The 15,265-nt window shown below is 47.2% G+C and overlaps 1 protein-coding gene and 3 long non-coding RNA genes across 4 annotated transcripts in view; 2 read left to right on the top strand and 2 right to left on the bottom strand.

Moving 5' to 3' along the window:
- The window catches only part of LOC310843969, a 336,267-nt gene that overhangs the window by 277,147 nt on the left and 43,855 nt on the right, over positions 1-15,265 (top strand). The gene's annotated exons all lie outside the window — the stretch shown is intronic.
- Positions 1-15,265, bottom strand: part of LOC310843962 — a 52,743-nt gene that overhangs the window by 734 nt on the left and 36,744 nt on the right. The gene's annotated exons all lie outside the window — the stretch shown is intronic.
- Positions 100-7,514, bottom strand: LOC310843920. The gene is made up of 3 exons (XR_014563782.1): positions 6,525-7,514; positions 2,092-2,215; positions 100-257 (listed from the first exon to the last, which is right to left on the bottom strand). It is a non-coding gene; the product is annotated as an uncharacterized lncRNA (long non-coding RNA).
- The window catches only part of P4HA3 (prolyl 4-hydroxylase subunit alpha 3), a 40,183-nt gene continuing 36,748 nt past the window's right edge, over positions 11,831-15,265 (top strand). The window contains exon 1 of the mRNA XM_083736848.1: positions 11,831-12,475. Coding sequence (XP_083592974.1) covers positions 12,294-12,475 — 182 coding nt within the window. The 5' untranslated portion in view covers positions 11,831-12,293. The remainder of the gene's footprint in view (positions 12,476-15,265) is intronic.

The raw sequence follows: 15,265 nt of genomic DNA, 5'->3' as shown, positions 1-15,265 counted from the left end.
AAGTCTGGAACGGATTAATCCGTTTTGCATTACTTTCTATGGGAAAGCACGCCTTGGTTTTGGAACGCTTTTGGTTTTGGAACGGACTTGCGGAACGGATTAAGTTTGAGAACCAAGGTACCACTGTATTGCAAAATGCTGTCTATAACAGGGGCCACTCTTCTTCTGATCAGCTTGTACCCGGAACATCCCTCGCTTCACTGGAGTGATGGATTTCCTTGACCTCCTGTCTGTGCTAGGTTCTCAGCACACAGCATCTGTGAATCAAGAGGAAATGAGTCTTTTTCAGAATTGCAACCACCAAGGGCAGTCTCAGAAGAACAAGGCTGCAGGTTGTTGAAAGGTCACCCTGCCTGGTGCCCAAAGCACTGCCCCACTCCTGCCCCCCACATTGTCCTGAGCCTCCCAAATATTGGGCTATTTCGCTGGATTCAAAGTTGGAGAGGTGGAAAGAAGCCATGCAACAATCACAGAGACCTACCGTATTTTTCGCTCTATAAGACGCACCAGACCACAAGACGCACCTAATTTTTGGAGGAGGAAAACAAGAAAAAAAATATTCTGAATCTCAGAAGCCAGAACAGCAAGAGGGGTCTTTGCACAGTGGAAGCAGCAATCCCTCTTGCTGTTCTGGCTTCTGGGATAGCTGCACAGCCTGTATTCGCTCCATAAGACGCACACACATTTCCCCTTACTTTTTAGGAGGGAAAAAGTGAGTCTTATAGAGCAAAAAATACGGTAAGTAGTGTTTGGACTTAATGTAAAGGGGTTTTCTCTCCTCGTAGCTCTTTCCCCCTGCTTTCCTTTCCCCCCAACGCTTAGCAGAAACTGGCTCCCACGCCAGGAAGGCAGCCCTGAACCAATGGGCGGTAAGATGGCAAATTCAATTCGACCTAAACAAGTGGAAATTGAGGCACGTCAGAGGAAAATATCTTATCAGTTGGTGGTGTGTAGTGATCAGGTAGGATTGCTATGAGGAATTATAAAAAATATGGAACAAGCCATTTGTGTCCGCGATGAAAGCCTTGCGTTGACTGGGTTTGAGCCATTTTGATACGATTTCTGATCAATCCATGCCTCTGCATCTATGTCCTATTTCTCTACACCTGACAGGAACGTATAAGCATTCTAAATACACAGGCCAGTTGCTTCATCAGGCACCCTGGGTCATAAAGATGGTAGTTAGCTTCGATGTAGTTTAATCTTTAGGTAGATCTTAAGGGCCAGGAGGCGGGTGGCGCTGTGGGTTAAACCACAGCGCCTAGGACTTGCCAATCAGAAGGTCGGCGGTTTGAATCCCCATGACGGGGTCAGCTCCTGTTGCTTGGTCCCAGCTCCTGCCAACCTAGCAGTTCGAAAGCACGTCAAAGTACAAGTAGATAAATAGGTACCGCTCCAGCGGGAAGGTAAACTGTGTTTCCGTGCACTGCTCTGGTTCGCCAGTAGCGGCTTAGTCATGCTGGCCACATGACCCTGAAGCTGTATGCCGGCTCCCTCGGCCAATAAAGCAAGATGAGCGCCGCAACCCCAGAGTCAGTCACGACTGGACCTAATGGTCAGGGGTCCCTTCACCTTTAAGGGCCAGGAAGAGAGTTCACAAGGAGATGGTAAATACTCTTTCCTTGCCATGTTTCCTTCCTTTCCTGCCTGTTTATGACCTGAATGCATTCCTCTAGTCCTGTTTTATTTACTCTCAGATTGTGTATGCATGCTCAGAGTAGTATTTGCAGTTAAAAGAATTTCTTCTGATCTGACTTTGTCCCACGTGGGTTTTTTGAAATGCTCAGAGGAGATCTGATTGGTTCTTACGAACACTATGTAAAAAGTTCTTTTGTGAATAAAACGACCTGGGCCAAGGGGTGGACAGGAAGTATTGTACGCACTCCTCCCAGAGTCTTGCTGGTCAAGCCTCTGTGTGTATTCTATAAATCAGAGTCCAATCCTTCATTGCTTTGGGAACATCACAGTGGTGAGGGACCATGAACGAACGAGACCTTGGGGTCACTATGGACCAAGGCAGGTGTTAACAAGCGTGATGAGACTTTAATGTGCTCACAAACATTAAACAACCCACAAGGAGAACAGCCATACCTATAGTGACGTGGGCAACCGTGAACACCGAGGTGGATCTCGTAAGCCAGACAGGAGCGACGGCAGAGACCTCTCCAACTGGCACAGGTCCGTGTATTCAGTGCGATTCCCATCTCCTGTCCAGCTAGGATATAGGAAGTCACAACAATGAAGGTTAAAAAGTGATGACAAACCTAGACAGCATCTTAAAAAGCAGAGACATCACCTTGCCAACAAAGGTCTGTATAGTTAAAGCTATAGGTGGCCCTATAAGTTGCTCCTCCAAATCTCTGTCTGCCCCTCTCCAGATCTTCAGGCGCGCTGGCAGGCGACAACAGGAGTCTGCCAACAGCTGAAGAATCAGAGGTTCCCCATTCCCGCTTTAACTAGAGATGGCAGGGATTGGACCTGAGATGTTCTGAGAGCATGGCAGGCACCCAGTGCAGCCCTACTACAAAACTAACAAAACTGGCAAAATGGATTTCAACAGGGACAAATTTCAGATTCCACACTTAGGCAGGAGTAACCAGATGAACCAAAGGTCCGTATAGTTAAAGCCTTGGTTTTCCCAGTAGTGATGTATGGAAGTGAGAGCTGGACCATAAAGAAGGCTGATCGCCAAAGAATGGATGCTTTTGAATTCTGGTGCTGGAGGAAACTCTTGAGAGTCCCATGGACTGCAAGAAGATCAAACCTCTCCATTCTGAAGGAAATCAGACCTGAGTGCTCACTGGCAGGACAGATCCTGAAGCTGAGGCTCCAATACTTTGGCCACCTCATGAGAAGAGAAGACTTCCTGGAAAAGACCCTGATGTTGGGAAAGATGGAGGGCACAAGGAGAAGGGGACGACAGAGGACGAGATGGTTGGATGGTGTTCTCAAAGCTACTAACATGAGTTTGACCAAACTGGGGGAGGCAGTGGAAGACAGGAGTGCCTGGCGTGCTCTGGTCCAGGAGGTCACGAAGAGTCGGGCATGACTAAACGACAACAACAAATGGTTGGTAATTCTCCTTCCCTCCCACTGGACCAGCAAGATGATTGAAGGGGGTGGGAGCAAAGTATCTGCACCCTTGTGCAAATTAATTGGAAAAAAAGCATGTTTTCTATCTTACTCCTAATCTTGTACTCAGAACAAACACGAAAAGTCAGTTGGTCATTGTGGTGTCGGAAGCCTGCAGCCAATTGAAGGAATGATGTGCTTGCCACAATATATTGAGGTTCTACGAAAGAGAGTTATTCCAGAGCTGGTAAAGAGGTATCCTGGCAGTACTGGGATATTGCAGCAGGATCTAGCTCCCTGTCATGCATTGAAAGTGGTGAAGAAATTCACGACAGAGCAGCAAAGACAGGTACTTGATTGGCCAGGGTATTCCCCAGACGTAAATCCCATTGAGAATTTGTGGGCTGTTATGCAAAAGTCGCCTCCGTTCTGTAGACTATATGACTATGGAGAAGCTCATTCAGGCACTGATTCAAGTGAGGTACAGGGATCCCAAAATCAACAGTGACTGTTCGAAACTAGTAGACTCCATGCCAAACCGTGTTCAAACGCTGCTTAAAAATAGCAGAGGTCATATCTATTACTAATGTATGTATATGTGAGTTTTGTCCATGTATACATGAGTTTTGTCCAATAAACTACATTGCTTGTTTCAATTAATTTGCACAAGGGTGTAGGCATCAGTAGCAGCGGGACAAATGTCCCATTTGTGCAATGAGTGGGCCGGCTCACCATTTCATGTCACCAACTTTCTACTGAATCGCAACGTATTTCGTGCTTGCTTTTTTTACAGAGGTTGTTTTATTGTTGGTTTTGCGTTGTATAGGAATATTTTGTAAATCGAATAAACAAATAAAGCAAGCCCATCTTCACACAGAGGGGATTGTTGATAGAACCTGAGTGCCGGAACTAATGTTGTGTCGCCCCAATTAATTCCTGCGGATTAGCTCACAAAGCCCAGACATTTTTTCCCCGTTGCAGCTGCTCTTCCCGGCCAATGTTTTTACAAAGGATGGCTTGTCCGTGTCTCAAATGGTGCCTGCGGTCTAAACCAGTGTGATTCATCTGGGCTTCTATTTGAGAGATTTATCACAGGGGTGTTCTTAGAGTGAACACAACTGAGATCAAGCATATGTTCAGCTAAGCAATTGAAATTCAGGTCACAAAATTAAAACTGAATTGGCACTTTTAAGCACTCCCCCCCCCCAATAAAATCAGAGTTTTTGTGATAAGGAAAGTTCTGGGAAAATGCAAAGGAAATTGTGGGATACCATTTGTTTTGATGAAATGCCATCAAACCACCACACACACACACACATCCTGGAAACAAATTAGGATAAATGCTCATTAAAGAGACAAGCTTGCCTAAACTCCCCACAAACTGCGCAAACAAATCAGGAAGAATTCTCAGTAAACAGGTCCGGAAGTATAATGATATCAAGGAGAGATTTGGACTAAAATGTTGACCAATTTTCATGAGGATTTAAAAATAAATAAATCACAGACCGCTGCAGAAATGCAAAGAACTGCATTTAAGTTTGGAAAAGTGAGAAACTGAATATTTTATTATTTTATTTATTCAACTTACATATTTTTCTGTCTATAAGATGCCCCCATGTATAAGAGGCCCCCATGTTGGGGGACTTGGATTTAAGAAAATGGGGAAAAGATGCATCCGTGTATAAGATGCCCCCTAATTTTTGACATTATTTTTTAGGGGGGAAACCTGGTCTTATACAATGGAAAACTACTGTATACACCGCCCTATACCCAGAGGTTTTATTTTATTTCTTTTTTCCTCTCATATTTTGGAAATGTACATCCAGGTTTTTTCCCCTTTAAATTGTTTGGGGGCCCCAAGAGAGTGGGGCCCTAAGCTATAGCTTGTTTGGCTTATACATAAATCTGGCCCTGATCCTAGCTGACAGCATAGTGATCTACAAGATCTCTCTGGTGGTCCCAGGGAGATGCCAAGCGTTGAACCTAATACAGTGGTACCTTGGGTTGCAGACACTTCAGGTTACAGACTCCGCTAACCCAGAAATAGTACCTCGGGTTAAGAACTTTGCTTCAGGATGAGAACAGAAATCGCGCGGTGGCAGCAGAAGGCCCCATTAGCTAAAGTGGTACCTCAGGTGAAGAACATTTTCAGGTTAAGAACAGACCTCCGGAACGAATTAAGTTCTTAACCCAAGGTTAAGTTCTTAACCACTGTAATAATACCATTATTGTGAATGTACAACCCGTGTACAATAAAATTAACTGAGCCTCCCTCCCCCCCCCTCCAAAAAAACACTCAGTCTCATTGCACTCTGTGTGCTTGTCGCACAACACACCAACCCTGAAAGTCAGTTGCACTATATAGTGGACGCTCGGGTTGCAACCGTGATCCGTGCGGGAGGCACATTTGCAACCTGCAACGTTCACAACCCACAGCGGTGCGTCTGCGCACGCATGGGTTGCGATTCGGCGCTCACGTGCAAAGCACGATTTAGCACTTCGCATGCGTGACCCCCGAAACCCGGAAGTAACCCGTTCTGGTACTTCCAGGTTTCGGCAGGTCCATAACCCGAAAAACGCAACTTGAAGCGTCTGCAACCCGAGGTATAACTGTATTATTTTCTGTTCAGCAGCCTAACGGCCCACGGATAGAAACTGTTTTTTAGCCTGTTGGTACGACTGATTAGACTTCTATATCTCCTGCCTGAGGGTAGAAGATTGAAGAGGTGCTGGCCGGGGTGTGAATCATCCCTGAGAATTTTTCTCGCTCTCCTAAGGCATTGATCCCTTGCGATGTCATCAGGGTACAGCCCATAATATCATGTGCTGTGTTCACCACCCTCTGTCTACATGCTAAACCAATCCTGTACCACTGAGCTAAAATAACAGAGGCCCTCAGTGGCAAGGCACTCTAAAATGCAGGGCAACTAGACAAAAAAAATAATAATAATTCCTATCCCTTCAGCAGTGAAAAGAGGACCTTTCAACAAAGACTATTTCTCCCATGACAAGTTGAGATATTTCCCTTTAAGACAGAGATATTTCCTTTTGCATCTGGTCACTGGAAGATGCCATATTTTTCACTCCAGGAGACGCACTTTTTTCTTCCTAAAAAGTAAGGGGAAATGTCTGTGCGTCTTATGGAGCGAATGCGTGGTCCCTGGAGCCGAATTGCCCAGGGGCAAAAAGCAGATCATGCTTAAAAATAATTAAAAAAAATAGGGCCACAAAAACGTGGTTACAAAGCACAGATCCACATGGATTCTCAGGATTTTTGCATTGGGCTACCCCAAACTTCCCATCAAATCACATGTCTGTGGGCCACAGCATGAGCCACAAAAATCATACATCCACTGTTTCGTTCAGAATTATTTTTTTCTTGTTTTCCTCTAAAAATTAGGTGTGTCTTATGGTCAGGTGTGCCTTATAGAGCGAAAAAATGCAGTACTTACCGATGAATCCTAGCAGCGCCAGCAAAAGAAGCAGCTGTGGTCCGAACGCTTTCATGGTTCTGCGTTGATCGGGTGCTAATATTTCTGCCGGCTCCCATCCAACCATCCCAGATCCCTGGACATTTATCCTTTGGGGGCCCCCTCTGCAAAAAGGTGGACTTTGGCACACTCGTGCCGCATCGTGACTCAGAGAGGCCAGGATTTAGGAATTAGCTTCGGCATTGTATACAGCCTGATCGTATGCATGTTTACTCCAAACTCAATTATTGTGCGGAATTCATTAGTGCGCACACCCAAGCGGGCAAGCAGAGGTCAGTCATGAAATTTACTAGATGACCCCGGGGCAAGTCACTGCCGCTCAGCTTCACCCACCTCGCACAGTTGTTGTGAGGATATGAAGAGAGGGAGACCCAAGCCACCTTGAGCTCCTTGGAGCGATGGGATATGAAACATAATTATAATAATAATATTTATACCCTGCCCTCCCCGGCTAGAGCCAGGCTCAGGGCAGCTAACAACAGTAAAATTTCAGTAAAAACATAATGGGGGGAGGAACCAATTTAAAATACAAGTTAAAATGCAATTTAAAATGCAGCCTCATCAAAACCATAAGGGGAGGGAAACATAAGGGTCAGACTGAGTCCAAGCCAAAGGCCAGGCGGAACAGCTCTGTCTTGCAGGCCCTGCGGAAAGATGTCAAGTCCTGCAGGGCCCTGGTCTCTTGTGACAGAGCGTTCCACCAAGTTGGGGCCAGTACTGAAAAGGCCCTGGCCCTAGTTGAGACCAATCTAACCACCTTGCGACTTGGGACCTCCAAGGTGTTGTCATTTGTGGACCTTAAGGTCCTCCGTGGGGCATACCAGGAGAGACAGTCCCATAGGTATGAGGGTCCTAGGCCGCATGGGGCTTCAAAGGTCAAAACCAGCACCTTGAACCTGACTCTGTACTCCACCGGGAGCCAGTGCAGCTGGTAAAGCACTGGTGAATGTGATCTCGCAGCGAGGACCCCGTAAGGAGTCTCGCCACGGCATTCTGCACCCGCTGGAGTTTCTGGGTCAGCTTCAAGGGCAGCCTTGAAGTAGAGCAAGTTACAATAAGCCTGGAGGTGACCGTCGCGTGGATCACAGTGGCTAGGTCAGGGCGAGAGAGGTACGGAGCCAACACGAGGAGAGCCCCAGGTTGGCAATGTCTGAATTTCAACACTGCTGTCTGGGCCTGCGTGAGCCCTTATTATATCACAAAGCAGAAATCGAGCAAATCAGCAGAATTGTGCTCTATTCACGCTTTTGTCTCCCCTTTCCTGGCCTTGGGCACATCCCATGACCGTCCTTGCTGCAAAGTCTGCTTGCCTTGTCATTGCCAGGCTTATTTGATTCATTAGGGTTAATAATAATAATAATAATAATAGTTGTTGTTGTTGTTTAGTCGTTTAGTCATGTCCAACTCTTCATGACCCCATGGACCAGAGCATGCCAGGCACTCCTGTCTTAATAATAATAATAATAATAATAATAATAATAATAATAATGAATTATTATTTATACCCCACCCATCTGGCTGGGTTTCCCCAGCCACTCTGGGCAGCTTCCAACAGAATACTGGGACTGGCTAAGGAAACCCAGCCAGATGGGCGGGGTATAAGTAATATATTATTATTATTATTATTATTATTATTATTATTAGGATATTGACTGGGTGGAAGGTGTGCAGAAATCTGGAAATTGGGCCGTATGAGGAACAATTGAAGGAGCTGGGTGTGTTTAGCCTGGAAAAGAGGAGAGTGACGGGGGATATGATAGCTGTTTTCAAATACAGTGGACTTTTGGGTTACGTTACCTTTGGATAACATAACTTTCGGGTTGCAAATGTAGCAAACCTGGAAGTGTATTCTTCTGGGTTTCACCGCTCACTCATGTGCAGAAGCAGCGCCTCTGCTTATGGAATTTTCAGGGTGCGTACAGACCTCCAGAACAAATTACATTCGTATCCAGAGGGTCCACTGAATCTGAAAAATATTATTATTATCAGAAGCAGTCCAACATTTTAGGAAATATTTGTTTATACTCTAAAAGGCAGCCTAGTAATTCTGATGATGAGCAGAGATTTAGGGGGCGGCGGAATCTTTCACACACCTGAAAACCCTACTCTAATGCCCCCCCCCCCAAATGCACATATAGTGGTACCTCTGCTTACGAACTTAATTCATTCTGGAGGTCCGTTCTTAACCTGAAACTGTTCATAACCTGAGGTACCACTTTAGCTAATGGGGCCTCCCGCTGCTGCTGCACGATTTCTGTTCTCATTCTGAAGCAAAGTTCTTAACCTGAGGTACTATTTCTGGGTTAGTGGAGTCTGTAACCTGAAGCGTCTGTAACCTGAAGCATCTGTAACCCGAGGTACCATTGTACATTCAGCCCAGGCCTACCAAATATGCTCTGCTTGTTCTGCAAGAGCTTCCCACAAGGGGGCATCCTAGGCATTCATGTTCGGATCCCAAGGATAACTGCTTGCAAAGTTCAGGGATTTTTTTTGCTCAGAAATTCAGGGCATCGCCATGCTGTCCAAGCCTCCATGGTCTGCACAGAGGCTTCTCCTGTGTTTACCTCTCATAAATTTAGAGCAAATGAAAGCAGCCGGGAGGATAGAATCTCCAGCAAGGTGGAACGTAAGAAGAGCATAATAAGAAATTACTGGGTCAAGCTAATGACCTATCAAGCTCTGCTCCGGAGGGCAGGACTCGAACTCGTGGCTCCAAGTGACAAGAAAGGAGATTCCAACTAAAAGTTAGGAAGAACTTTCTGGTGGTAAGAGCTATTTGACAGTGGAACGGTCAAACATGGTGGACTGGACTCTCTCCTTCCTTGGAGCTTTTTAAGCAGAGCCTGACCTGGCTCCAGATGTGGGGATGACCTCGTTGTCTTCAGCTGGGCCATCACTTACAGCTGCTCCACTACCAGTTGGGCCAGGGGAGGCTGAGGTGGCCTCTGGGTCTAGTAACCCACCGACGTCTCCTGAGCTGCAGAGACTGAGGTCGAAGAGAAGGAGAGACCTGAGTACTCTCAGGAGGAGTGCTCGCCTTCGGGCGAAAGAGGGAGGTGAGTCGCCGGGGGATCAGGACCGGCCGCTACCCCGACAGAGATAAAAGGCTAACGGACCCCACCCCAGGTTGCGGGAGCAACATTGCTGCTTGCTGGGACCTGCCTGTTACCCTGTGCCTGACCTGGCCTGGTTTCCTGCCTGGGCCCTGTTGGACTGACTCCTCGCGGAATCCTTGGATTTGGGACCGGATCTAGACCGCTTGGCTCGGGTTAACCCCTGGGCCCAGGACACCTTGGACCACTTCCTTTCAGAAACGTTGATATCTCTATGGTAGTTTTCGTTATGTGAATGGTTTCATGGACCCCCTGGATGGGTTATGCAGACCTCCTGGGATCCACGGACGACCAGTTGGGATCTACTGCTCTACACTGTTGGCAGCAGCATGCCAAGTTTAAGAATCTAAGGAACATCTGCTGAATCCATGGCCCATGTAGTTCGGCATCCCAGTCTCACAGAGCCTGTCGGAAACCAGCAAGCAGAATTCGAACACAAGCCTTTTCCCCTTGCTGGTGTTTTCCAGCATAGCTCTGTTGGTAGGGCATGAAACTCTAATAATAATATAATATATAATGTTTTCAAAACTGCAAAAGCAGGAAAAGTACAATACAATTAATTAACCGATACACCAAATTATTTCTTGTTATTCGACTTCCCTTCCACCCTTCCATGGTTTCCTCAAATTATCTCTTACTGCTGCACATTATAATAATTGCAATCGTTCTTCCAATCATTTTATTCTCATAACAATTTTTTTACTGCTGGGCTTACTCCAATCCGACTTGCGTTTTAACATGTTTGCAGCAATTGTTAAAGAAAACAATCTACAAATCGTTTCCAAATCCTCTTCAAGGATGGCCTCTTCTTCTTCTTCTTCTTCTTCTTCTTCTTCTTCTTCTTCTTCTTCTTCTCTGAAGAGCATGAGACTTCAGGGTCATGGGTTTGAGCCCCACCTTGGGCGAAAGATTCCTGCCCTGCAAGGGGGGTCGGACTAGATGATCTTCAGGGGTCCCCCTTCCAATGCTACAGTTCTGCGATTCTCTGAACTGGGATTCAGAAGCTGTGGAGGCAGAGCGTATAGGGATCATGGCTAGGAGCCAGCCAGAACCCTCTCCTTCATGTTTCCAGGTGGGAGCCTTGAAGTCGTCAAGGACTGAACCCGGGACCTTCTGCATGCCAAGCCCTGTTTAGGGAAGCTTTTAATATTTGGTGAATTATTGCATTTTAATATTTTGCTGGAAGCCATCCAGAGTAACTAGGGAAAGCCACCCAGATGGGCGGGGTATAAATAATAAATTACAGTGGACGCTTGGGTCGCAAAGGTGATCCGTGCGGGATCCACATTCACAACCCACAGTGGCATGTCTGCGCGGGTTGCAATTCGACGCTTCTGCACATGCGCAAAGCACAATTTAGCGCTTCTGCGCATGCATGACTGCCGAAACCTGGAAGTAACCTATTCCAGTACTTGTGGGTTTCAGCGGTCCATAACCTGAAAAAACACAACCTGAAGCGACTGTAACCCGAGGTGTTGTTGTTGTTTAGTCATTTAGTCGTGTCCGACTCTTCGTGACCCCTGGACCAGAGCACGCCAGGCACTCCTGTCTTCCACTGCCTCCCGCAGTTTGGTCAGACTCATGCTGATAGCTTCGAGAACACTGCCCAACCATCTCGTCCTCTGTCCTCCCCTTCTCCTTGTGCCCTCCATCCCTCCCAACATCAGGGTCTTTTCCAGGGAGTCTTCTCTTCTCATGAAGTGACCAAAGTATTGGAGCCTCAGCTTCAGGATCTGTCCTTCCAGTGAGCACTCAGGGCTGATTTCCTTCAGAACGGATCGGTTTGATCTTCTTGCAGTCCATGGGACTCTCAAGAGTCTCCTCCAGCACCATAATTCAAAAGCATCCATTCTTTGGCGATCAGCCTTCTTTATGGTCCAGCTCTCACTTCCATACATCACTACTGGGAAAACCAGAGCTTTAACTATATGGAACCCAAGGTATGATGATGATGATGATGTATTATTATTAATTATTATTATATTATTATTATATTATATTATATATTATTATTATATATTATTATATATAATCCTGATTCTGATGATGATGATGATGATGATGATGATGATGATGATGATTATTATAGCAGATGCTCAGCCTCTGAGCCAAGGGAGGACTTTCCCCCTTCTCCCCTCCCACCCCACTTTCAATCCTGGAGTAAACAGGGAGAGATAGACGGATTTCTGAGCAGCCCCAGCGAATCCTTGCCGGAGCTGTGCAGAGACTGGAGAGGGAAGCGAAAAACGCACAGCGGTTTTTATTGCCTCTTTCCCCATCTGGTTTCCATTCGGCTCATTTCTGTTGCTGCTGCGAGAGAAAGAGAGAGATTCAAGTCGGTGCTGGGATGCCGTTTTGGCTTTCGCAGCTCAGGGCGAGATTCCAGAGGAGGAGGAGGAGGAGGAGGAGAAGGACCGAGGGCGCGCAACAGCCGCGCAAAGGGATGCTCCGCTTGCGCCCATGACACCACCGACGCACCCTTGGCTTCGGGAGAGGGACTGGGTGGCACTGGAAAAGCTGGGTGGGTGCAGGAGAGGGGAGATTTTGGATCCCAGCCTGCGGGAGAGGAAGGGAGGCGGAGGCGAGAGACAGAGGCATTGTGCAGAAGAGTAAGGCGATGCTGTGGCCCGCGGCAGCGGCGGCAGTGGTCCTCCTGGCCGGTCTCTCGCAGTGCGTCCAGGCGGAGACCTACACTTCCATGCTGAGCATCCACCAGGCGCTCAGCACCGAAAGGGAGCTCCTGCGCTTTTTGCACACCTACTTGGAAGAGGAAGCCAAGAGGCTGGAGGACCTCAGGAGGTAAGGGCCGGGCTCTGTTTGCGGGGATCAAGCCCGGGAGGCTGGAATGATAGAGTTGGAAGGGACACCCCAGGGCTATGTAGTCCGACCCCCTCCAATGCAGGGAATCGCAGCTGAATAGTCCCTGCCGGATAACCTTCCATTCTGCTAAAACAAAAAAAAAATCCTTCCAGTAGCACCTTAAAGACCAACTAAGTGAGTTCTTGGTATGAGCTTTCGTGTGCATGTGTGCATGCACACGAAAGCTCATACCAAGAACTGACTTAGTTGGTCTTTAAGGTGCTACTGGAAGGAATTTTTTTTGTTTTGACTATGGCAGACCAACACGGCTACCTATCTGTAACTTCCATTCTGCTGTCAAACAGTTCTGACTACCTTAGCACTTAACCAGAATCTCCTTTCTGGGCATTTGAATGTGTTGGTTTGGGTCCCACCCTCTGGAGCAGAAGAAAACAAGCCAGATGACAGCCCGTCAGATATTTATAATAATAATAATAAGGGACACAGGTGGCAGTGGGACACGTGTGGCTCTGTGGTCTAAACCACAGAGCCTAGGACTTGCCGATCAGAAGGTCGGCAGTTCGAATCCCTGCAACAGGGTGAGCTCCCATTGCTCGGTCCCTGCTCCTGCCAACCTAGCAGTTTGAAAGCATGCCAAAGTGCAAGTAGATAAATAGGTACCACTCTGGCGGGAAAGGAAACGGCGTTTCCGCGCGCTGCTCTGGTTCGCCAGAAGAGGCTTAGTCATGCTGGCCACATGACCCAGAAGCTGTACGCCGGCTCCCTCAGCCAGTAAAGTGAGATGAGAGCCGCAATCCCAGAGTCGGTCATGACTAGACTTAATGGTCAGGGGCCCCTTTACAATAATAATAATAATAATAATAATAATAATAATAATAATAATAATTTATTTAATATATCCCACACATCTGGTTAGGTTTCTCCAGCCACTCTGGACATCTCCCAACAGAATATTAAAAACACTATAAAACATCAAACATTAAAATCTTCCCCAAACAGGGCTGCCTTCTTCAAAAAGTGAGGTAGTTGTTTATTTCCCTCCTTCCACAGGGAGGGTGCCACCACCAAGAAGGCCCTCTATCTGGTTCCCTGTAACCTCACTTCTCACAGGGAGGGAACGGCCAGAAGGCCCTCGGAGCTGGACCTCAGTGTCCGGGCAGAACGATGGGGGTGGAGACACTCTTTTAGGTCTACTGGACTGAGGCCGTTTAGGGCTTTCAAGGTCAGCACCAACACTTTGAATTGTGCTCGGAAATGTGGCACCCAGAACTGGACACAGGACTCCAGGTGTGGTCTGACCAAGGCAGAAGAGAGCAGGACTATGACTTCCCTCGATCTGGACACTAGACTTCTGTTGATGCAGCCTAGAATAGCATTCGCTTTTGTTGCTGCTGCATCACACTGGGACTCAAGTTCAGCTTGTGCTCAACTAAGACTCCTAGATCCTTTCCACATGTACTGCTGTCAAGTCTTATCTTTGTGCATCTGGTTGTTGTTGTTTAGTCGTTTAGCCGTGTCCGACTCTTCGTGACCCCCTGGACCAGAGCACACCAGGCACTCCTGTCTTCCACTGCCTCCTGCAGTTTGGTCAAACTCATGGTTCAAGAACGCTGTCCAACCATCTCGTCCTCTGTCGTCCCCTTCTCCTTGTGCCCTCCATCTTTCCCAACATCAGGGTCTTTTCCAGGGAGTCTTCTCTTCTCATGAGGTGGCCAAAGTCTTGGAGCCTCAGCTTCAGGATCTGTCCTTCCAGTGAGCACTCAGGGCTAATTTCCTTCAGAATGGAGAGGTTTGATCTTCTTGCAGTCTATGGGACTCTCAAGAGTCTCCTCCAGCACCACAATTCAAAAGCATCAATTCTTCGGCAATCAGCCTTCTTTATGGTCCAGCTCTCACTTCCATACATCACTACTGGGAAAACCATCGCTTTAACTATACGGACCTTTGGTGCATCTGGTTACTTTGGTGCAGAACCTGAAATTTGTCCCTGTTGAAATCAATTTTGCCAGTTTCATTAGTTTTCTGTTCGTGCTACACTGGGTGACTGCTGTGCTCTCAGAACATCTCAGGTTCATAGCTGTCAACTTTTCCCTTTTCTTGCGAGGAATCTTATTCGGAATAAGGGAATTTCCCTTTAAAAAAGGGAAACGTTGACAGCTATGCCAGGTTCAATCCCTGCCATCTCTATTTAAAGCGGGAATGGGGAACCTCTACTTCTCCAAATGTTGGCAGACTCCTGTTGGCGCCTGCAGGCATGTCTGAAGATCTGGAGAGGGGGAGACAGAGATTTGGAGGAGCAACTTATAGAGACAAAGGAGAATGAATGGAGGTGCAAAAACTACCCACATTCATCGACAGCATGAGGGAGCCCGACACTGACTCAAAGCAAAAGTTATCCCAAGATACCCAGCACATTTTCTCACCACTTTCCTGATCACAAAGTCTGGTATTTGGGGAGAGCTGGTTTGTTGCACAAGAGCTCCAAATTACATTTACTTGCAGATCCTGAATTTGCCAGTATGTGATGGATTCCCACCCCGAACAACAACAGTCTGGAGGCTTCCCAGAAGGCACTCTCCCAACTGTTCCTTGCTAGTTGTTTCCTACTTCCATCTTCTGTGCCTTGCAATTATACATACCGTATTTTTCGCTCTATAGGATGCACCGGACCATAGGAGGGGGAGAACGGGGGGGGGGGGAATTCCCCCTCTCTGCTCAGCGCCCCTTCAGCAAAGCGGCAGGAGAAACAGAGCCCCTTCCATTTCTCCT

The sequence above is a fragment of the Podarcis gaigeae genome, assembly GCF_964106915.1.
Source record: "Podarcis gaigeae genome assembly, chromosome: 4".
Lineage (NCBI taxonomy): Eukaryota > Metazoa > Chordata > Lepidosauria > Squamata > Lacertidae > Podarcis > Podarcis gaigeae.
The sequence above is the reverse complement of the archived record's forward strand: the minus strand, read 5'-3'. Positions and strand labels throughout refer to the sequence as shown.